The 24660-nt window shown below is 43.2% G+C and overlaps 2 protein-coding genes across 6 annotated transcripts in view; one reads left to right on the top strand and one right to left on the bottom strand.

Annotated features, from left to right (window-relative positions):
* Positions 1–9209, bottom strand: LOC109853713 (conserved oligomeric Golgi complex subunit 7). 2 transcript variants are annotated; one of them, XM_020426070.1, is made up of 11 exons: positions 6948–9209; positions 5631–5720; positions 4817–5002; positions 4603–4734; positions 4309–4492; positions 4037–4230; positions 3464–3955; positions 3257–3377; positions 3007–3180; positions 2465–2923; positions 1–2376 (listed from the first exon to the last, which is right to left on the bottom strand). In XM_020426070.1, the coding sequence occupies exons 3-11, from the start codon at positions 4979–4981 to the stop codon at positions 2204–2206; spliced, it is 2094 nt and encodes a 697-aa protein (XP_020281659.1). In that variant the 5' UTR covers positions 4982–5002; positions 5631–5720; positions 6948–9209; the 3' UTR covers positions 1–2203. The 2 variants fall into 2 exon arrangements, with proteins under 2 accessions (XP_020281659.1, XP_020281658.1); XM_020426069.1 differs by lacking the exon at positions 6948–9209 and adding an exon at positions 6043–6194.
* A 423-nt stretch (positions 9210–9632) lies between these two features.
* The window catches only part of LOC109853734, a 96211-nt gene continuing 81183 nt past the window's right edge, over positions 9633–24660 (top strand). For 2 of the 4 annotated variants that reach the window (XM_020426113.1, XM_020426109.1), the window contains exon 1: positions 15010–15368. The gene's annotated coding sequence lies outside the window, so the exon portion shown is untranslated. Of the gene's footprint in view, positions 9851–15009; positions 15369–22028; positions 22150–24660 lie in introns of those variants that run through there. The other 2 variants (XM_020426111.1, XM_020426112.1) reach the window with 2 other exon arrangements.

The raw sequence follows: 24660 nt of genomic DNA, 5'->3' as shown, positions 1-24660 counted from the left end.
AAACTCAGATTTTTTTATACATATAAATTTGTATGCGAATTGTTGGCGATATTGTTGATATTTTTTGACGTCGTCGTTTTTGCGTCGCGCATCCGCAATTCGAAGATACTAGCGAGCACGTTAACGCGACACTTGCTGCATTATTATTATTAACTTGGGATATAGTTTTTCTTTTTTATTGAAGTTATAAGAGAGACGCTTCACTCACACGATAAGAGAATTGTCTGTTCTGTCTAAAAAAGTTTTGTTACATATTGTAAGTATATATTTCGTACGATATTCTTTCTTTGTGAGGATAAAACGATTTCGCGTCGTACGATTGTGAAAGACTTACGCACAAGTGCTATATAACTATATATCAAATTAATTACGTATGTGTTAACGAATTCGTGCATATATAGTTTATCATGCTGTACTCTAACGTTCACTTACTTGTATACCTTAGGCGAATTAACTTGTTGCGTGATTGACGCAAAGTAAAAAACAAAAAAAACAAAAACAAAAAAAAGAAGGAAACTAAGAAAACGCGCAGGGTATGACGTTAACTTTATTATCGATTGAATACATTCGCAACGAGTGAAATGTTACTCGATCAACGACCAACGATTGTTGATTTTGCGCGTATGGGTCTTTTCTTCTTTTTCGACTGTACCGGAGCTGCACTGCCGCGGTAGAAGATGAGCTTTGTCCTCATCCTGACAATAGCAAAATTTGTATCGAAAACGGACAGTCATCGAAAAGCATATTATGTGAAATTTGCAACTAATTGACATTGCGTGCAATTGCTGTGACATTTTTGACAACAAATTGTCCTTCGCGACAAATTTTGATGATCAGGCCGCGTGCCTGTTAGCGTTTTTGATTGGAGCGAATTTAATCACTCTATATAGGATCAATTAAACCTGTTTGTCCATTGAAAACGCTCTACGTCACAGTTTTAACGCAGTCCGATGCAGTCGACAAAAGAAGACCTCGTATGTTCTACGCAAAAAGCTTGCGATGTAATCGATAGTGAAAAAAAAAATGTAGCAAATGCACATATGTAAATAAAATTGACAAAAAGGACAAAAAAGACACAAAGAACGTAATAACGTGTCATTGCAATGCATATCTATGCATATATAAACTAGATATTTTTATGTTCGATCTAAAATGCGGTAATGTATAGACTATCTGCTCGAAAGTGAAACACGCATTTGCTGCATTTTATCTTTTGACACGACTCGTTGAAAAACGTTGATTCGTACTCATCTCGAACTTTATACGTGCGAGCACATGTGATATAAGAAAGAAAGAAAGAGAAAAAGAGAGAGAAGAAGAGAGTGAGTGTGAGAGTAAGAGAAACTGCTCAACTATGAATCTCTATCGGTATTAAAAAAAAAAAAAAAAAACGGTCGGTTTCCTAGCTCTTATACATATATATGTATATATATATGTGTGTATATCTCATGTTCTTTGTAAGTATATTCACGCCTTTGTGCGGCGCATAAAACTGTGTGTCCCGAGCTATTTTAGATGAGAAGTGCTGCGAGATCTTTCTAAGTTGTTTTTTTTATAGTTGCGTAAACCTCGAATGAACACAGTGTGAGAGAAGGAAGGATTGGAAATATATATATGTTTCAAACATTGAAGTTGCATCTCCGCATCTTGAAACATTACTTAAAGATGCGGGGAAAGGAAATTAGTTACCAGTATTTCAGTTCAGACATAATGTAGCCAATAAAACGATTATGAAGTAAATTCGAGCAAACTATATTTCGTAAGCACATCCACACATCTTTTATCCCGATCAGAAAATGTTAAAATTTGTACGTTAGGTTAGGTGAAAAATGACTCAAAGTATGAGAGTTATTGTTAATATATTACACATAATACTTTTGTACATGAGTTTGCCTTTTACAGTCGTATATAAATTTCACATACGCGCAAATATAAAAAATTATTTATCGAAAATACATAGCGTTGTAACGTTTCTCTCTATTCAGACGAAACTTTATTTGGGAAAACTCATGTCCGACGTGGCCAAGTTTGATTTGATCTTTCAAGAAACATGTCACAACAAAGTTCACGTCTCTCACAAGAACTGCAGATGTAAATAAAGCTCTGCCCGAACTTTGGAGAATAATTGGACGCACATTCGCGAACACCATAGCGTATCAAGAATAGATCTTTACTTTACGCGTTCCGTTTGATAAGGATCGTGTCAGCCGGAGGACGTGATATTACGCATTTGTCTGACCGCAGCTACAATACGGGCGTTGCAGCCGGAACTACCGTTCTGATAATCCTCTGGCGGTAACCTCAGCAACAAAGACATATGCTGGAGATTTTCCGATAAGCTTAAACCAAGCTCCTCCAGTACGTTGCCTAGATAATCTACAAACACACATAATAAGTTGTATTTGTGCTAGTAATTTCTCTCAAAATTGTGCAACTGAAGCTGCAACACGCGAGAGACACTTACCGATATCAGTTGCGAGCTGTTTGCAGGCAACCGAGTTCAACTGACTGATGCCCAACGTTTGATCCTGAAACATTTGGCACGTTCCTCGAGCAACGATGTCCAATAGTATACCGGTGAATCCGGATTCGGTCGATCCCTGAGCGTATTGAGGATCGGCAGCTTTTAACGCTTGGGTTAGACTCGGATTGTCCCGCAATAAAAACGGCTCCAAGTGTTGCGGCAACGTCATCAGATACTGTCCAACTTGCGTAATGTATTCTTGAGGAGCAAAACTGTAATCAGGCAGGCCCGAACTTAGATTGGACATTTTGTTGGCTTCCAATGACCAAGCCGGCGCTTTTTGTACGAGTAACAATTGAGAGAATATCGGAGCGAAGATCACTTCGTACGTCGTGTGATGTAAATCGGAGCACAGCTTGTGAATGGCTTTTATGATCGAATCGAGAATCGTCTCGTCTTCTACGAAAGAAAAAACAATTTGATAAAAAACAATTTGAAAAATTAAAATTATATTAATTATTGCATGTGTAACATATACGCACCTCGTTGAAAAGATGCAACGAGATTTTCTAAATTAGCACGTCCCGATTCAGTTAGCAATAGTTTCTTATACTGACAGAATACACTTTCGTTTGTGCTTTGTAATTTATTATTGGCTTCTGTGATGTCAATCACGAGCGACTTTTCGAATTGCTGCACTTGTTGCAAGAGATCGCCTACATAAAATAATGCGATTCAAATAATTGTCTCAGAATATCACGTAAAAGAGATTGATAATTAAGTGACGATTACCTATAGTCTGCATCAACGTGAGACACATTTGGAATAAATTCCAGTCTTCGTGTTTTACCTTTCTTCGTTCGAGTTGTCTCAAACCTTGCTGATATTTGTCGAGATATTTGTTGAAATAAATCTGCAAGAGTTTAACACTGTTAACGCGACAAAAAAAAAAATGCAATAATTAATCGCAAATTTATACAAAATGAATCTTTAACGAACATTCAACGAATGCAATAAACCAGGATATCCACAGCCTTCCGTAAATAGTTTGCAGCGTTTGTTAGCTTCATTAGCATAGCCCATAATTCTCGAAATGCTAAGAGAAAATGCATTGATAGTGTCGCTCAAATCGTCGTGCGAACGATCCAGGAATTGGAGTTGCTCTCCCAACTGCGCGGTCTCAAACATGTTGTACTTTGCGACGTAAGGAACGTAAGGTGCGTACATAGCCTGCGCCAGAGACAGCAATTTTTCAGTTTGCAATTTTCCCCGAATTGACGTTTCGATCGCGCCGCTCAAATTCACGGCGAAATGCTTTGTCATCTGTTTCAACTCGAGCAGAATAGACAATTGCACCGCAGTCGAATGTTGCTTGAGTACCGCTTCTATGCATTCCGGAATACCAGGATCCAGATTCTTCAAAAGATCGGCATAAACATCAATGAGAATATCTTTTGAAGTATTGGGAAACACTTGATGACACCATTTAACCTGAACAGATCAAAATCTGTAGAAAATATTCCCAAGAAATACAGAAATAATCAAAATTTATCTTAAATCTCTGAAAGAGACCTGCTCGTGCCAAGAAGACAACAGTTTGTCATAATACGTGTGCAACCAGTACGTGACATTCTCATCCTGCGCCAGTTCTATGGTGCGTCTCCATTCTTGGAGCAAAGAAACCTTCAAGCAATTGTGATAGTATTTGAGAAGCTGGGGCAGACGTTCCATTTTGCTAAAAATGTCCACATAAATCTTGGATTGCACTAAACAGAAAAAGACTCATCAGCATTAAACATGTGTCATGCCAGACAACAAATGAATAAAATTATTTCAGACTGTACCTAAATTGGCAGCAGTAAAGGCTTGGACCAATCGCGGACTGGCCATTGCCTCAAGACGATTTTTCAAGCCTTCCAATTGCAACTTTTTATCCTCGTAGTCGACAACATTCGCAAGCATAGCTAATGACTTTTGCATGCTGAATAACTTGTCAGATATAGCTTCTATATCACCAGATTCAAATAGCTATTGATGTAAACATAAAGAAAACAAATTGCAATTAAGTTCACATAATCGTACTACTATAGTCGTACTATATTATTTTACCACTAGAGAATATAAAGTCTCGAATATACCTCTTCCATGTCATTTGCCAATACTGTCCAATTATCGGCTTCGTGTAATCCTTGCTTAGCGGTTTGTAATTCTGTTTTTATCCTGTCAATCTTCTCCAGCATTGCCATTGAGGAGGCCGTATCTTTCTCGACCTGTTTGTTTCAAAATAATTGCAATAGACGTGTAATAAATATCAATATCGTAAAAATAAATAAACTGAGTCTACATGTTAACCTTGGCGATTTCTTGCTTCACAGAGACCATTTTCTCTCGCAACGCTAATGTTTCTTGCTGCAGTAATTGAGTGTCTCTCAAAATCCTTGGCAAGCTCGAGAGAACTGATTGACTGGTCTCTTCCAAAGCGCCATTGACTTGTTGCACGTACAATTGCAACTTCATCACTAATGACGAAACAAACGCCTTAAAAAAGAAATCAATAATTTAGTAGAAATAAACAATATATTTCAAAGTATAACCGAATAAAACTAACATAATAACGTAAAAATGAAAAACAAGAGATGTATATTAAACATCTGTTTAAAAAAATGGGTTTTTTTTTTTTTTTTTTCATTACTACGCCAACACACCAGTTTATTTAATTTTTACAATTACGTTAAAATTTACATTGTGGAAAAAGTCAACAGTTCGCTATCAATATGTATGAAACATTTGCATAAAAATTTTATTCAAAATATGTATAGAAAAATATGCATAGAGGTGCCGAATACATATATATATATGTAGACGGAATTGTTTATCGTCCGCCGGTAATATTACGATGTAATTTTCGAAGTACACCGAAAATGCGGGTTATAAACCCGAAAAAACAAAAATTCATTTTCCAAACAAAGTTTTCCTTTTTTGTGGCGTGAAAAAAAGACGACGTAATTTGAAAACAGACGGCCGCGATGTCATTGACCGCGGTCGCGTGCGGGCGGCAGCCGTCAGTTTGGCGACATTTGGCGACCGACGGGCGTCGCAACGCGACTCAAAATACGAAAAGCGCGTTGACGTGACAGACGACGGAGATGATGGACGCACGACTCACATCCTTGTTCTCCTGCGCCTCGGCGGATTTGAATGTCCGGTTGATCCACTCCTTCACGTCGAAGGTTTCCTCGGAAAACGCGGAGACATCCTGAAACGGCCATTTTGAGGTTAGAACACAACTCTCGTATGTTTATTTTTCGTTTCATATTCTCGTCTTTGCTACGAATCTCATTCGTCGCGGCTGTTTTTCCGTCGCCGTGAAATCAATTCTCGTTCGCGCGATCAAGAATGAATCGCGACGCGATATCGGATAATCGCGTTTTTTTTTTTCTGCGGAAAATCTATCGATCGCAGCCATAAGCTAAGTGCGTTATAGTGAGCGAGCGAGAATCGAGAAAGAGCGCCGAAAACCGAAAAAACAAAATCGCCGAATCGCGGTCGCACCGCTTCGTTGTCGCGCGCTCGCTTACCATGGCCGGAGATAATTCGCGTTCCCCCGCGCGGTCTGTGCTCCGTCCCGTCGCCGTCAAAACTTGTGCGCGATGCGAGACGAGCGATTCACAGGAGGACTGCACCTTACGCCGAAGTGCATCGCGTCGAGGTCACACAACCTCCGCTTCTCTCTCCGTTCGATCGCGTCGTTATCGTCCGTCGCCACCGCCGCGAAACGTCGTCGTCATCGTGAAGCAGCGTCGAGTGGCGCGCGAGCACGAAGAGTCGTCGTCGTCGTCGTCACGCAGAAACCTGCGCTACCGCAACAACGTAAGAATCTCAATTTGCCTTTCTACGATCGCCCGACGATTCGTGTATTGGCCCGTGTGTGCGTGCGTGCGTGCGTGCGCCTGTCCATCCGTCCGTTTCTCTGTCTCTATCGAGCGAGAGAGAGAGAAAGAGAGAAAAGAGGCAATAAATTCACGCGATGACTCGATCACACGGCGCATCGTGTCACAAGCAACGAAGACGACGACGACGACAACGATGAGACGGAAGAGAAGAACGAGGAAGTCGTCGATCGTTTCGAGAATGGGGCGTCGCGCGCGCTTTCTAGGTTAAGCGTGTTCGTGGTTTTTTACAGTCCGAGAGAAACGGAGAGAAACTGCGAACGCGTCTGTTCTTTCATCGAGAGCGGTGCTTTATGGAAAATGCGTCGAGCAGTCCCAATAGTAAGCGAAAGAGAGAGATAGAATGAGTGTAATGAAGAACGTGTAAGAGAGGCGTGTGTGTGTGTGTACGCGTGCGTGTAAGAGAGAATGGAGTGAGAGAGAGAGAGAGAGAGAGAGAGGTGTAAGGCGATGAAGCGAGAGACGTTCTTCAATACCAATTGTGATAAAGACCAACTCGTGTGTGTTTTCAGACGCTCGTGCCATTTACACACCAAGGGAGGGCATCTCGTTGGACGTGACCACCGCCACCACTTCTACTCTCCTCCTCCTCCCCCTCGCGCGTTTATGAATCCTGTGATCCTGACTGGAGCGACGCGCGCTACTCGTTTATTCTGCGGCCAGGCTGCTTCCTACTCCGCAGGTGGTGCGTAACGAGGCGGCGAAAAAAAGATCAGAGGGGGAGAGAGTAAAAAGAGGAGAGAGAGAGAGAGAGAGAAAGAGAGACATACACACAGAGGGAGGAAGGGGAATGGAAAACGGCGCGTTATCGGCCGTTTCCGAGCCCTTTGTCGATCGCCACGCCTTCGAAACTGCGTTTGCGCCACGCCATTTGCGCAACAGTTGGAAGTTGGAATTTAGCCTCCCCGAAAATCACCCCCGCAAGCGACCCAACTAGGAAGGAAGGAAGGAAGGAAGGGAGAGGCGCGACGAGAGCCGCCGTCTCGTCGTAGATCCAGGAGCAGAGCTCCGCCGGCCAGCGCTGCCCTCAATTCACCCCTTTGCGCTCGGCAAGAGGGCTGACTGATCGTCGACAGTCCGTGAATCGTGCGCACACACATGGCCAATTGCCGTACGTTACATGCACTTATACAGAGTGTTCCGGAAGATGCGCACTTCCTTGCTCGCTGTAAGAAGCGAGACGATATCGAGATTTACTTAGGTAATATATACATATTTTCATCTCAAGGACCGCTCTATATATAACAAAAAGTAATATAGAATTTATAAAATTTAATTTCAATATCGATGACCAAAGTTTTGTCTCTGGTAGTATAATTTTAACGCAAGGGCAAATAAAACGCAAGTTTATTGATGTGTGTTTATATAACCTTTAAATATAGAAAATACAGACATTTTGAATTTTTGATTGAGTCATTCTTAATGCAACATAGACTAATTGAAACTGTTGTCTGCATCGAAAGTAGTTTTTTTGCATAACGTGTGAAAAAACTGGCGGTGTCAAAAACACTTAAAAAAAAATTTATTCGCACAAATTATTAAGACGTCGCGCAAAAATTTATTAACACGGTAAACGTTCGAGACGCAAAACACGATTAATATCGTGATGCAAGTCCGATGCAATATCGGTTGATATGATAATCACGTCTGGAATCGTCATTCAACGTTTGAAAAATTATACTACTAGATTTAATTCATTAAAACTACATTTATTTGTTCTAATTTGCTTAACAAAATATTATGTCATAAATGCGGAAGGAAAAAGAAGAAATTCAGAGAATTTGTTTTAGATTAAAATCAAAATAATGTTTTTTTTTTTTTTTTTTTTTTTTTATCATTAGAAATTCAACGAATCAACGCGCGATAAACGTTTGTTGTTGTGGTCAAGAGAGAGGTACGCAGTTTCCGGAACACCTCGTGTATATACCGCGCCTCAATATATACTTGTATTGTTTCATATACGCTAAATTTAACAGCTGACCCGATCAATTAAGCTCGAAGTCGCAGTTGCGTAGCAAAAACTCGTTCCTTTCGTTTTCCGCGTAGCACGTCGGATAGAATTTGAATCTTATTATTATTATTATTTTTTTTTTTTTTTTTTTTGTTGACATCTTTATATTACAGAGAATGCACTATGATATGTGTGCAATTCAAATGTGTGCAATTTTTATCGCGTAACACCTTTTGTCGAAGTCATTTTACGCAACGCGGCTTCACGCTACGCACTTCGAGGTGCATCCGATGCATCCATGCGGAGATCCCACTTTTTACGCATTGTTAAACGACCCGTTTTGCAAAATTATGCGAGTTCTCCTCCTCCGCGAGGAGCGATCTGGACTATAATTATGCATCAATATAAACCAATTCGATATGTAACAAAAAAATTGTGGCACAAAATTGTAAGAATTTTTTTTTTTTTTTCCAATCCACACTCCAATCTGGCATCATAGATTATACTAATCGGTCTTGCTCACATTCCAATCTGAACCTGTCGCATTGTGCTGGCGTCGTTGACGTATAAATCGACACGTGAACGATAGATAGTAAGAGGATTCATGAGAAAAAAAAAAAAGATCTCCTTGTAAGAACGACAACCCTTTCTCTCCTCTGTCCTCTACACAAAATTGCCGTCTACTCCTTATTACCGCTCGGATATTCAATGGACCGTTTAACGAATGTTCCTTGGATATCTCACACAGCACAAATATCTTGTAAATACCGCATAGAACTTTTGAAATTCCAGAAAGATTATTTCCAAACGCTCAAATACTTCAGGAAAATAAATACCGCTGTCGTGTCTAACGAGCATCATTTTGGTTCTTCGTCGTTTAAAATTTATTTAGCTATAAATTATATAAATCAAATTCTTTTTTTTACTCGCGTTGATTTACGGCAGATTTTATCATCTCGCGAGAGAAAATTACGCGTTAGATGTTTCTGCTGTGTACGAGTGTGTGTGACACTCACACACACGTCCCGGCAGTGAGCCGATCGACGGAGATACGTGTATGTACCATGTGTGTACATACACAAGCGCTTTTCTCCGTCCATCGGGTTGTGAGTAGACTCGACAATTCCGCCGCTTCTTTCGCCGCCGCGCCATTCGACGATCCGATCGAAGCGCCAGAATTTTTCCAGAGCGGCGGAATCGCGGAGTCGCCACCCCGATCGCTGTTCTCCGCTGGGCCCCGCGCGCGGCCATGTAGTGCACGAGAGAACACACACACACGGGGCCCCTGCCGTTGGGAGAAGGGCAGAAGGAGAAGCACCCAGCGGCGGCCTTGAGACTGTGTAGCAGCCAATCCCAAGCCCCCGTTCGTTTAAGGAGGTGGCGCGGGATTGGCTGAGCGTTCTCCACGATACCAACCGCGACTTCCGGACGCTTCCGGTCGGGACTACAGGCCGATTCCCCGCGAGGCGGCGAGAGGCCCCTCTGGTGAGTTCAGCTTGCAGGTAACGCCGATTCTTCTCTATTTTCTTCTTCATTTTCATCCTCCTTCTCTTCTACTACTTTTACTTGTTTTTCGCCTCTCTCGCAAAGCACTGTTCTCCCAGCACTCTGTTCGAGCAGCAGCAGCAGCATCCGAGAATTGCAAGTAGGTGCCGATTATATACGTGATAACGAACTCAGAATTCTCGCTTGATTTGAATATCTCTGATAACAACGATCAAAACCGGCTTTTAGTTTCGGTGAGTTTGGTCCCATCGGGTTTTTTCTGTGTGCGCCGTGTGTGCGTGTGCGTTTCTGGTAAACACGCGAAAACAAACCTTCCATCACGTTCGACAATCGTGGTGGTGGTGGTAGTGGTGTTCACCTCAGTCGCGAGATTCGCTTTCACAAACGTTCGTTTTATACGTCGACCGATTCTTCGTTCGTGTCTCGTGTTCGAGCCTCGATTACAAAGAATCGGCAACAGGATCGAGAAACAGAATCGAAATTAGCGAGAAAAACCGCGGCATCCAAACTCGCCGAAACGATTACCGGTTTCGAACCCTCCAGAGAGACCATCGCGCACACCACGCGCGATATTTAACATACGCATCCTTGCGACATTTCGCAAAAATGCTATCGAAACGATTCCTTGTGCGATTTTGATGGTGATGGTGGTAGTATCGGACGCAAACGCGTACGCGCAAACAAAATCAATTTAATCGATGTAATCTCGATGAGCTCACAATGCGAAAAATCAGTAGACGAGAGAGAGATTGAGTGGACTAGTACAAAAGATTTATCTTTGTCCGTGTATTTCGCATCGAAATGTGATCTCAACGAAATTATCTCGGTTTTTTGATGGTAGATGCAATTCCATAAAACAAGATTGTCTCTTCTGAGGTACATCATTAACATTTAATAACACAAAACGAGGTCTCTGAACGCAACTCGACGGTAGCTGTGCCGCACAGGAAATCGATCTCTTGTTCTCCCCGTTTGTGTTTTTTCTTCTTTTTTTTTTTTTTTTTTTTTTCTGATAATATATCATTGCGCGCGCCAAACGCCACGACTTGCGGGCGACTTGCCGCGCGCGTTCCGCGTTGCGGCACAGGAAATCGATCTCTTGTCGACCTGTTTTTCTCTTTTTTTTTTTTTTCTTTTCTTTCCTTCCCTTTTCCTGCGCGAAGAAATAAGCGAACGCCGCAGCGATTGCCGATTGCAGAACGATTTTTTTCGTTGCGATTACAAACCGCTGATGCGCTGATATGATACGCTATTAACATTCTTCCCCCCTCATCTCTCACATATGTACATACTGGCACGGAGTTGTGTGGTTTCTTCGGAACTTTGATGTGTTTTTTCAATATTACCCCTTTATATCTCTTTCCCTCACAGAGCGGGTGTCACGTACCATCCAATCCACATAGACACCCGCCCGTACACACACATACATTTGCGGCTGTGATATATATTACATTTGGTCCAGCCGACATATGTACATACGACATGTGTATATATAAGTTTCCTTCTTTCACCCCCTCCCCCGCCACCCCCGGTCCTTTATATAGTGCACATAAAACCAACGCTTCGGCTAATTATGTACAGCTTGATTAAGTTTATATATTTAAACAACAAGAAAAAAAAGACCCTCAGACAATTACTCAGATAGATTCAGGGGCGAGTACTTGTGGTTAGGGTTTCTCTCTGCATTTGTATAATATATACATATATATATATATATGTATATATACATATTATATATATATATATATATATATATATATATATATATATATACATGCGTTAATTACCATTTTATATATGCTCTCAACTGCACGTACGTTTCATTATCGGCACTCCCTTGCGGAATGAAAGCCTCCTTAGAAATTATATGCTCTTTGCTAAGTAGTACCGTACATTTAATCATATTGATGTGAGTTTACGACCGAGAATGTGCGGAGAAGAGTGAGGAGCGGGCGGGGGAAAAAGAGTGTGCGGGCGTCATAACTCAATCCCCGCTGCATCTGTACTAACGATCGATCGCGTAAGGCGATCGTGCCATCTCCTTGCGGATTCTCGACCTCCGGACACGAAAGCAGAAAACGACGCCGATATATACATAAAGTCTCCGAGTTACCTCTTCTCGACGTTATTGATGTGCGAAAGTGCATCTTCTTTTTGTTTCGAAAATAAAATTTTAAAAAATTTACGAGCGTTTCGCGTTAACATCGAAAATAATATGGTTTTATTTTATAAGGTTCTTTTTATAAGATTTCGATCTCGAGACATACATATCGTATTTGATGCGAGATTTTCCGACTGAGTCGGACAACTCAGCGTCTAATCTTGGCACAAGAATCAGTATATGCACTTAATATCTGTTTTTATGTGAAAACTCGTATTTGCCTTTCTCGACGAAAGTCTGTTTCTCATCGTCGCCTATTTGGCACGAGATAGAGAAGAGCAAATGGGAGATGAAAATTTGTCGATCCCCTCGAAAATCGACGAGGTTTTCCTGAAAACCTCGACGTTTATCTGACGTTTCTTCGAATTTTCGTGAGCGACAAACGATCGCGTATCGATTCTAAACGCGTGCATATTCCGTGTATGTAATGTGTAAAAAGAACATTGGACGTGAAATAGAAAGGTGAAAGCGTGCGCGAATCGAACAATCGAACAGAATCCGGTCGCGATATCTCTCGCCGGTATCGAAAGTCTTTGATCGATTTGAACACACAAGTCGGATTCCCCGTCTCTTCGTAGTTTAGTATCTCATGACTAATACTCGCGGCGATTTTGAAGAGACTCCGTACGAAATCTCCGGAGTCCGCGCCTAAAAACGTGGAGAACCCACTCTAAAAATTTGTGTCAAGCGCTCCGTGAAATTTCCAAGCGCGCTCCAATTTTTCGACGTTTTCAATCGCACAGTGCTCAACCTTGAAATTAAATTCCCGCTAGTCTACTTGAAATCAACCATATATAGAAGACCGTCTGCACTCTTGAAGCTTGAGTGCCTCTTTAGTTTTTCGCGTGGAAGTAATTTTCAAGTCGGAGAAGGGCATTTTGCGCTAAACAACTAAATACAGAAAAAAAAAAAAAAAAAACGTTCGCGTAACGTAAATAAGCTCGTACATATATACATTGTGAATGTGTCAGATAAGAAAAAAGACAAGACAAAAAACCGGATATGTTTTTCACGCGATTGATCCTTGATCTTCTCACGAAACGCGCGAGACCACGTTCCTGCCAATTAAACGGAGCTGAAGTATGAATTACATTGTTCAGCCAAACATGTAAGCCGAAGTGTCGTTAACCCGTTTAATTGCCACCCGCGTGTCCGCGTGTGCATCGTGAGCGGCAGCGGGAGGATCGGGAAGGAGGATGCAGGGGTGGGGAGAAGATCCGCTTGCGAGCGAGTGAGCAAACCGCGAGCGTCTGAATGAATTTATTCGACGGACAACAAGAGAAGGCAGAAAGAGAGACAGAGAGAGAGAGAGAAAGAGACTATACCAAATGCGCGCGGCGCGCGCTTCTGAGAAAATAAACTCTCCCGCGCTTCTCTCCACCGTGTAGGCTCTCCTCGCGCAATCTCTTCCAACTTCCTCCGAGGCAAGTCCTCTTCCTTGAAACCGATCGGTCTCTCCTTTTCTCTCTCCCCCCATCTTCTCCGCCGCCTGTTCGCGACGTCGAGGATTATGAGAGAAAGAGAGAGAGGCCGAATGCGCGTGATTCACTTCGGCGAGAGGATGAAGAGAGAAAAAAAGAAAAAACGAAAAGAAAGATAGCAGACATATCGGAGGGAAAAGGGGAAAAGGAAAAGGAGAAGAGCCCGGACGAACGGGATATCGAATTTTTTTTTCCTCTTTTTTATTTTTTTTTTTTTTTTGCTTTGCAGCCCCTTCTCTCGCCTCCTCGCACGCGTATATTGATTTTTAGAAATTCCTCGCGAGACGGGCGAACAAGCGCGCAAAGCGCACCGGCCGACGGAGCGGAGAGGCGAGGAGAATCGGTGAGGGAAGAAACGGCGCGCGAACCACCCACGATCGCGCGCCGTCGGCTCTCGCCTTAGGGCGAGCGAGCGAAGAGAATATTATCTTGAATTCGCGCGAACGAATATACATTAAATTGTGAGACCGCGCGTCGGAACAGATCGAAAGAGGATAATACGCGCGATTAGTTCGAGTAGTATTTTCTTTTTGTCAACTTCTTTCTTTTTGTGTCATCGAATAACAGATTATTATTCGTCGCGATACGTAAGAAAATATCGTATCGCGCATTCGTCGTTACATACGGCGTTACAAAACGCGCGAAAACGACGTCGCAGACAGCACGTGACATCGGATCCGCATTCGAGTCGTTAATTTTAATCGCCAGTGAAATTCTCGCGGACGCGCGCGTTAGGCCTAACCGCGCGCTTAGACGGCCCTGCTCCCGCGGCGAGAGCAATCGAAAGCAGTCGGAGTCATCCGATCGCGCGGGTAACGCGAGTGGGAGCAATCGCGCCCCTCCTATCCCTACCGCGCGACGCTGTCTACCCCCACTCAGTCGCAGCCGAACCGCGGTCTCACTCGCTCGCATGGCCGCCTCTTCTCCTGCTTCGCGCGTTTTTCTCTCTCCGTCTCGCTCGCTCTCGCTTCTCTGTCTTGCCGCTCGTCTTTCTCACACGTTCTAGCCCGTTCTGCCCGTTCTTAACGTCAAACCACTTAGGGCTGCGGGAGCTTGGCAGTCAGTCGATGTTTCCTAGCAGCGGCATTCCGGCATTTTCCACCTGATCGCGCGCGGGCGGTCTGGTAAACGCCATTTTGATCGTCGTTACGTCGCGATTGCACGTCGTCGTTACTGTCATCGTTGTCGTACCACTACGCGCCGTCAACAAAGAGTGAGAGAGAAGAAATCTTTCGTGAGACACACGAAGCACACACGTTTCGTTTGTATGTGGCCGGACGCGCCGCGCGTCGTTCTCCGGTAACATCTGACGCGGTTTGCTTCGGAAAAAAAAAAAAAAAAAACTGCCACACGTTATAACACTACGTGCCGCGCGCACTAAACCGTAACGCGCGTTTGTTGGTGCGGTGCCGGTTTAGTTTTTTTTTTTTTTTTTTGTTTCGTTCGTACGTTGCGCCTCACCGTTCCCCGCGCGCGCGCGCGCGCGCCCGGCGAACAAGAGCGAGCGAGAACGTGTTGAGAGTAGGAAAGAGTACACCCGCTCCCGTGCATCAAACGAGGAGGGGAACGAACAGAACGGAAAAGGACGCCGGGTGTTGTTTTTCCGTCGCGCGGACACGAGAGACGAGTCGCTCGCAAATCGGAGGAAGAGTGCGTGACCCCCGCGTGTGTGTGCGCGCTTAATACTATCGTCGTCGTCGTCGACACGTCGTTCCACGTTCTTCTGCTAATAACGTCCACTCTGGTACGTCCGCCCCGTGTACGTCTAAGCGACGTTTTCCACCACGTTGAGCAACCACGAAAACAGGAGAACACAACGGGAAGCAGGAGGATAAACGCTTTTAAGCGGAGAAGCGTGAGTATTTGTTGCATTTGCAAAAATTTTTACCCAAGTCCGGTGTCGCGCGCGTTTCAAGATCCCGCTCTTTGTGTCCCCTCCCCCGTCTCTTTTCTCCCTTCTCGCGTTCTTTCTTTCTCTCTCTCTCTCTCTCTCTCTCTCTCTCTCTCTCTTTCTCTCCCTCTACGCATGCACACACGCTCGCCCATTCGCTTTTGCTAAAAATCTTGTTTTTTTCCGTCTGCATGGCATTGCCTGCCATGTTTGACCGGTGTATTTCTCTCATTTCTGTTCTCTCTTTGTTGTCCTATCTCTTTCCTTCTCTTTTCTCTCGCCGTTTCATTCTCTTTTCATTCTCGCGTACAGTCGGCGTCCCTCTCGTTCACTATGCCGTTTTTCCCCCGCTGCCCGTTCGCGTATATATACCCCCCTTCTGTGTTACTCTCCCGCTTCTGTCTCTTTTCCTTCCTCCTCTTGTCCCCCGTCGTTGTCGTCGTAGTTCATCGAGAGAGAGCGTATGTATGCGTATGTGCGCGCGCGAATGCGTGCACGATCGCGAAATTCGACTGTGCCGCGCTTGATGTGTTGACGAAGACGACGTGGACACGGGGCGACCGCGACCGCTGTCACAAGCCGCGATCGAGATTCTTCTCTTCCTTCTGTGTTGTCCTTCGTCTCTTCATTGACGCCGCCGCTTTCGCGCGTGTTGTTTATTCGTTTCTGCGTAATTCGTGCGTGCGCGCAGCGTGCCGCGGGGCGGTGAGCGGGGTGGTAAAGGGAGGTGCGGAAGACGACACGAGAGTAGAGGGAAGCGAACGAACGTGGAGTGGGGAACCGCACACGTTTAGAGAAAAATAATACGGGTCAGGACGCGGCGCGTAACGCAGCTCCGGTGGCCCCCGCGGCACTATGCGACTGCTCTCTGGCTACACAACTTGCTTACATACCGTGTGTGCGTGTGTGTGTGCGCGCGCGCGCGCGGTCGGATCGGTTTCTTGCACATTTTCCGCTTCCTTTCGCGGCCGTGCCCCGTGAAGCCCCTCTTACGAGAAAGACACTCGTTACGGCTCCGGGGAGAGCTTTTTTCTTACACACGATTGTTGCGGCGCGAACTGCAATATAATAATTTCTGCGCTGCACTCACAACGAAAACCGGTCTTGCGCGTCTTGGGAAATGTACACGACCGTGTTGCCGTGTATATACTCTATTGACGCGCGCGCGCGCGCGCTACATACTTTACTCCGAAATAAAATGCTAGAGAAATTAGTTTCCCCCTTCGCAATCGCGTTAAAAACGATTGTTCGAAGTGTGTTAAGATTATGACTAACCGCGATGAATTATTCTTGAAACTTGATTGTATGCGCGCGCATTACAAGAATATGCATATTTGTATGCAATAAACGGAAATGTACCGTTATAAATTATTTAATTTTTTTCCTAGAAACGCGGAACGGAAGTTTTGATCGATATTTGTACTCTTAGATATGCAAGTATGAAAAAACAAAAAAAACCAATAATCAAAACACAACGCGCGCTTTCTCAAGCGTGCAGATACACACATGTATGATTCAGAAGACGTGTAATTATTTAGGACTCCAGATTAGACTCAATGTTCCTTCTGCGCGCACATGTGTATGTGTGTACACATGTATCGGAGCCTCCGATCTTGAAAAAGGACAGCTGTCTCAATTGGTTAACCCCGAGAGAGGGCAACAGACCCTTAGGGTCGATTGCACAACACGCTTGTTGACGTTACCGCGAGCGCCAATCGTCTCGTCGGGTTTAATTTTCCCGTCCTATTTATATTGCAGCTCAGACGGCGTTACAAAGATGTTCCGAGTGTCTTAAAAGCTCAGGACGTTTGATATACAAAGTGTATCGCGCACGTACCAGTATGTATCTTATAATAAAAAGTATAAAAATAAGATACGCAGAAAGAGGAAGTATAAAAACAACGTAATGAGATAGTTAAACGTGTTTGTTACACCTGCGAACATTATCGATTATAACGCAAACAAATGTGGAATGGACAACCGCAGTCAATATTAACCGTGTAATACGTATAATGTTGCATCACATTCTTCAATTAAATTCGAGCAAACTCTCTGCTTTTTGAAGTTCAATTTCAAAAGTTTCCGACAGTACGTAATCCGATGTTTAATTATGAAAACGATTTTATAATAATGAGTTTTGTACATGAAAAAAAAAAAAAAGAAAATAACTAGCGTCCTTCAAACAAATTGACTTTTCGAATTTACCGGGAGTCGCTGAAACTTCACACAAATAAAACACATGTAAAAAAAAAGCAAAACCGTATTATATTCGTTCTTAACATCTTATTCTTGCGTCGTTTCTTGTGTCTCTCTAATCAGCGTTAGTTAATCGGATTCGTCAGCGTGTGAGTAATCTTCAATTGGGACGGTGTGGCCCAATTTCTACGTGACAAAAGTCTTTGTACACAAGATCGAAAGACGACGTAGTTTCGTTGCGCGCTATGTTTTTTCTTTTTTCTTTTTTTTTTGAGGAAACAACGTCATTTTCGACATCTGACTCATCGCGACGTCGCAAATCTTGATTGTAACATTTCTGTCTTTTCCACGAAATACGCCACGCAATAAAACTGTGCAGGAGCGTGTTTAGTTAGCTAGGCGATTATTTTTACACAAAGATTTTTGCTTCCGGGAAAAATGACGACAGGCTTTGCCTACTTTTTGTGTCGCGCGAGAGTGACGCGCAAATTGAAGTCGTAACACTCGCTCAATCGTTATACTGTCCCGCCACACATTGCCACTGTCTTCGTCGATGAAAAACTCGTGTATTGTCGTAAACATTCCGACTATATGCCGGTCAGTATTGATCCGAGAATAAATTCGAATCAAACGCAATAATATTGCAACATGTTGCAAGATAGGAAAATGGATAAGAGAAAAAAATTGTTTTGCAACACCCGACACACAATCCTCGATTCTTTTTACAATTTTTCACACTTAAAACAAAAATACATTCAAGAATATATCTGACGCAAATTTTATCTGTATGTTTTTTTTTTTTTTTTCGTTTTGTTTTTTACGAAAGCTGTCTTATCGTCAGTATTAGCAGCTAAGTGACGTTTGTACTTAGAATTTTGCAATTTTTGCTTAGAGAGAAAAATTATACATTTTTCATCGTATTCTACAAAGTGAGCAGCTATGCAAGAAAATTAAATTACACTTTGCGAATCTGTAAACTGTTTGTTTTTTACCGATGATATTACAAAACTTATCTCGCGGCGATATTTTGCGGCAACTCTCGGGGACGTACGATTCTCGAAAATATTACAATTCCACCGCTATTAGCGGTTGTGACAAAAGTCAGCGCCTAACTAACGCAATAAATTGTTTTTGTTTTTCTTTTATATATACGTTTCGCAACATCGTTTAAATGTCATGTGCCGTAATACTACCATACGACTTTCCGCGTCAACACTGAAAATCGATCAAATCTTTTTTAATCGCTTAGGAAACACTTTTGATTTTTTTTTTTTCTGCACGAAATGTGCGTTGTCACACTAACCTTGCGTCACGACTCCCGTTGCTGTAAATTGTAAAAGGCATTAAAAAGTAGCTGCTATTGACGTCATCGCTCGGCTATAAAGATTAGTTATTATTCATTATTTTCTAATCACGCGAACTTCATTATGATTCCTACCGCATCGTTTCAAAACAGGAATTTACAAGAAAATATTACAAAAAAATTCTGTGATCGAGGTAAAAACAATTTATTTTCTAGTATACCTTAACTTTCAACGTCTCTCTCTCTCTCTCTCTCTCTCTTTTTTTCTCTCGTCTGGTAAATTACACGTTTCAATGATTATAGTATATTTACGAATGTGATAAACATACAGGAAATACACAAAAACTATCTTCGGTAAGAAAACTTGTTTGTTTTACTTGCGTTTCATTAACTGGGACGATACTCGAAAGAAAGATCTGAAGAAAAGATCGCAAATCATCGATCATGACAACGGAAAAGATGGCCAAGCCTATCCCTCCCTTCTCCCTCAAGAATCGTCGATAATCAGCAAACAAACGGATAATGGACGGTTTCGCATATACCAGTGCTGTAACTCAATTACGGCTGCAAGATATAATTGAAAAACCGATTGGCGAGTAATCGGATACGATTATGCTTCGGAACGCTATATCCGTTACGCGTTAAATGTTTACACTTTTTACGATGGCACATCGCGGTAGAAAATTATTACGTTTAATAGCAAAATGTGCGACGGCGCAGTAATATTAGATCTGTTACCGCTTGTATGTTGTACGTGAAAGAAATGGCGTGCATTTTGTTTCGAAACATCTTCGGTATTGATGAAATACGAGCGCGAGAGTAACATACTGTGTCAGTCTTGGATTCTCGCGGAACGATACGCGGATATTACGTTATTTCGCGAATAATTTTGCAAAATTTTTTTTACATCCCGAATCTCAAGCGGTAGGAGAGGGGATTTTGTTTTACTTCAATTTAATTTGAATAAAATTTTTTTGCAAAATTTTTAAAATTGTATAAAACTGTTGAAACAAGTTTTTTTTTTTTGCACAAAAATATTTACTAATATCGGATAACATTTTGCTTCGCGCATCGATTATACGCTTCGAAAAACCAGGAAAACACATGCAATTTTCTCTTAAATAGAAATGGTAGACTTTCAAAATTGTACAATACTGGTTCCGCGCGTGTTCGAAAACTACCAATTTATTCCATGCACGTGTCCTCCCTCTCTCTCTCTTTCTCTCTTTCTCTCTCTCTCCCTCCCCTTTTGCACTAGTAAGCGCATCCTACGAGTGCAACAGTCGGGTTACAAAATCGAACGATCGAGCAGATTGCGTGATGTGAAAGTAATCGGCCATTGACACATCGAGATTCGCGCGAGAGTCCGAAGTTCGGAATGTTACTTGTTTTGAAAATTGTTGTTACGTATTTAAAACTAAAATCTCAAAGTTTCTTCTGAATTTCTTCCAACAAAGAGAGCAAAGGTCGAGTCACAAAGCTAATACGATACGTGATAATTCTCTTTCGTTTCTGGGTCATAGTTCTATCATCTCGAGATAGCTATGTTTATTAAAGTTTCCATGAAATAGTGATAATAGCTTTCAGTTCTTATCTAATTTTTTTTACAATCAAACAGAGATGGTTTTTTTTTTTCGACGTTGCGAGAGAAAAGCTATCTCATGAGGGCGATTGATGTTCGCGCGTGGATCAACGAATGGGCAGTTTCGACGCGGCCGGCAGTTTGGTAAACTCGGTTTTACGGTGCAGTTGGTACCTCGTTACGCGTTGCTTGTCCGAGATCAGGGCCGCGCGCGAGCGCGGAACGGGGAGGAGAGAAGTCACGGCTCTGACGCAGTCACGCGGCCTGCGAGAGACGCGCCGCGTCGCCTCTCGTCGCGACTCAACCGGCATATTATGCCGGCTCGCTGCTCGTTGCCGCGTCGCGCAACGGTGCGAACGACCCCGGACTCGTCTCGACTCCGACTCGACTCGATACGATTCGAGTGCACATCGCGCACTCAGGAGTCGTCGCGCTCTCGGCACGCCGATAACGATAATCCTACGTCCGCACCCCACGGTCCTCGGACGATCGATATTTACCGTCGATACTCCGACATTGACATTATTCGCGATGACCGAGATCTCGTCGAGACCGAGTGTATTTTCCGATTACAGACTCCCACGGATACTCCGGCTGCTGTATTCTCGAATGATAAAAGTTAGAAATGAGAAATTGTACAAATTTTCGTCTCGCGACTATCAAGTAGGTCGTTTACATGCCGTTGCCACTAGAAAGCTTGAATTGGCACGCAGCATCCCGCTGAGAATTCTTTAAATTCTTTAATCTGACGAAGAGAAGTCGACTTCAAAATTGAGGGGATTATTTTACGGAATAAAATACGGAGTTCACACAGAGTTCGACGTGCGCATAGTCGAAAACGTTTATTTTAAATATAATATTGAGGAATATGTACACACAGGAGGAGAGGCGATAATAAATATTTATCGGCCGAGTCTCTTGTGAGAATCAGGCGGGTCCCCGCCTGCATTCCGCTCGCTGAAAAACTGCACACGGGATATTTCTCTGTAAGAACATTGCACTCTCAGTCGGGCCGCGCAATATATCGCGATATAACGCTGTTTTGATGCCGTCCGTCGTGAATAATGAATGGCGGAGGCGTTCGCGGGACAGAGAGAGAGAGAGACGGGGGCAAGAGAGGACGAGAGCGAGATAAAGAACGACGAGGAGACAGAGAGAGAGAGAGAGAGAGGGATCAATACCGATGATGTGATCGAGAGTAGCGACATGCCTCAGCAGTGGCTCTAAGTTCTTAGAGCCGCCATGCTCGGGCTGCGTTTTAGAGCGGTTGAATGTCCGCCGCCGTCGCGGACGGTGTTTTGCCGCGGAAATATTCGCAACTAGACGCGCGCGAAACCGTTGACATAATAATATTTAGGTCGCTTTTGAGAGCCGTGAGCTCGCGGATTATAACGATCGTCGTCGTGACGGATTTGTTTTCTCGCGCGCGGATTAAAAGTCGTGTGAGCGCATATGAAAAGCTTGAAGAGAAAACAAAATAAATATAATAGACCCGGAAACGATGTTGTTTACGTACCGGTGCAAAGTTTTCTCGTATTCAGATTATATCCGTTTGAGAGGATATTAACTCTCCGTGTATAGTTATCTCTACTACAAGAAAGAAATTACGAAAAAAAAACAAGAAAAAAAATTCGCTTATTGCGCTTGTCTCTCGTCTCTATTATGTAAGTATTTATAAATAAATTTATTACATCCATGTTGAATATATGAATGAAATTTCGTTTCGTATTCGCGCAAGTATGGTCAGGGATATCGGTCGACGGAATTTCTCGTCGTTTGTCTGGACAGACAAACAAGGTCGTCGACATTCCTTCCGCGAGAGAGCGGGACAACAAAATTAATTTAATTTATTTTCGGGCCGGAGTCCGGCGAACAAAGTCGAAGGCAGTAATTTATCGTAAACAACTGGCAGCGACCACACAATCCGAAACTTTGCATATCGCTGTCTTTCCGTCTTGAGCGACACGGCAGATTATTGTTCGGAAGCTGGAAGCGCGCTGCTCGCCAACGTCGGGCAGGTCAGGGTGTGTCTCTGATCCCCGGCGCGTGCCTGGAATAACAGTGACGATAAAATCGATCGTCGCGATCGATAATCGGGGCACACCGGCGTTGTGTTGCAAAAATTGTGAGAACGCGCAATTACGCGCGCCGGGTTTGTTAGTTAATTTTGCGAATCTTTTGTTCTCGTAAGTCCGTTGATTGCAAGCATCGCAACAAAATATAAAAAAAAAATTCTTATCTTTATTACATGTCGTTCTGACGATGTACTCGCAATTATATGTAGAGAAGTACATTATACCGTCGCGCGGCATTAATCATTAGTAATGAATGCGCTTGTACTTTCAACGGAACTTTTTTTTTTTTTTTTTTAACAACGTAGTGTCGGGCGACGCGCCGACGTGACGTCAAAATATACACAAACGATACACACCGTCATGTATTGTTTGAAAAAAAAAAGGTGAGAGACGAGTTTTACAATCCGATTGCATTTTTTCTTTTACACAACTTGTTTTGCGAAAATAATTTTATTACGAAATTAATTTTGGCGCACATAATTTATTCCCGTTTCCAAAATTACACATTACGCACGTGTGTTTACCCAAATTTTATCTAGAAAACAAGCAGCACCGTTGATTTTCGCGTGACTGCACTCTCTTATAAGCCGATCGGATCTCTCGCACGAACACTTTTCCGGATTTTTTAATTTAACAGCAAAACGCGGGATCACTCAAATCGGTGGGAATGCGTCGTATTGCGAGCGGAGATTTTCTCACGGATTGGCGCGCGGAGCGCGCGTTTGAAGTCAACCGCGTAATTAACGATTTACAATCACCGGATTGGGGAGAAGGGATACGTTTGATGCAGCAATTGCTGCGGAATTGGGAGTTTTACTATTGTCGCGCAAGAAATATCATTTTTCAAGTTAAAAATTCCGTTCACACAAACCAAGCATAATTAATCATTAGATACATCATTTGTCGTACACACAGTGAATGGATTTAGGAAATTGTATATAAGGTTTGAAAACGGCGATTGGTTTATACTTACGCGTCGGACCGTGTGATAGGTGACGAAATTGCGTCGGTCGAATTTCAAAAGCACGGTCTCTGCTACGCGGTAAGTTGCGGCTCGAGTCGTTCGCTTTCTCTCCCTCCGGTACGTCGCAAAAAAAGCTTAAAATTCCGCGACTAGTGCGAAAGAGATACGCCGCGGGCAAAGCCGCCGTCTATGATTAATGCCGAAGCGGAGGCAAAACTAACGTTCGCCATTCCGAGTGTTGTAGCCTGCCTACGGGAAAAGCGGAATGAGCGCGAGCGAAGCGAGTGACAAAAAATCGCGGGGCGGAATGAAATAGAGAGAAATCCCTGAGGCACGCGCTCGTCGATTTATTTTGCGTGAAAGTTACTGGTGTAATTTCACAAAGTTCGCGAAATCGTTATACATGCGCGTTGTTGAGGTACTACGTACGCGCTCGCGCGCGCGTGTGTTGTGCGCGTTGACGAAAGATAGACTTACTCTCGATCACAGATCGAGAAGTTAGATTAGTTTATATCGTGCGCGGTCGATCGAATAACGTTTTGTAACGCGACGGGAAAATAAACGTTATGGTATACCTCGTCTCGATGGTGACTTGCGCGCTCGAACGCGGAGCTCCCGCGATCCCTTCCCGAGAAACGTACCAGCTCGATTTTGAAATTACTACAATCGAGATCAAAGTTTGTCACGCTCGTCGACTCGGTTGTGTATTGCAGTTATACTACCTTCGCCGAACGTTTGTGCTACTTTTAATCGATACACATTACTGAATTGTGTGTTCTTTTTATGTGTAATTGCGGGCGAGAAAAAACTTAGACTGTAAATCATTAAAAATCGAGCACCCTTTTCTCGGAAAAGAGACGATTCTTATTCCAGCAAATTGATATAACTCGCGACGAGAGAAGTGCGACCCTCTTCTCGGGTCTTGTGACTGTTATCAATTATCGAACACTTCGTGACGCGTTGCACGTTAGGTTTTGATTCAGTTGCGAATTTCTACTCACGCCGATATTTTTCGCGCGTGATTGCACTGATTTTTTACGAATTCTTAACTCTTACTCGATGCGTAAAAATATAACGACGATTAAACGCCGTAGTACGGATGAGGGGATGAGGGGAGAGAGAGAAGAGGCTGTGTG

The sequence above is a fragment of the Pseudomyrmex gracilis genome, unplaced genomic scaffold, assembly GCF_002006095.1.
Source record: "Pseudomyrmex gracilis isolate BER0280 unplaced genomic scaffold, ASM200609v1 scaffold_53, whole genome shotgun sequence".
Lineage (NCBI taxonomy): Eukaryota > Metazoa > Arthropoda > Insecta > Hymenoptera > Formicidae > Pseudomyrmex > Pseudomyrmex gracilis.
This window is presented reverse-complemented; position numbering and strand designations above follow the sequence as displayed.

Excerpts from the sequence above, each read along its gene's own strand:
- LOC109853713 (XM_020426069.1), bottom strand. Across the intron at positions 4,735-4,816 it reads TGAAGCAAGAAATCGCCAAG|GTCGAGAAAGATACGGCCTC; the intron begins GTTAACATGTAG and ends TGAAACAAACAG. Across the intron at positions 2,924-3,006 it reads CGTTGCATCTTTTCAACGAG|AAGACGAGACGATTCTCGAT; the intron begins GTGCGTATATGT and ends TTTCTTTCGTAG.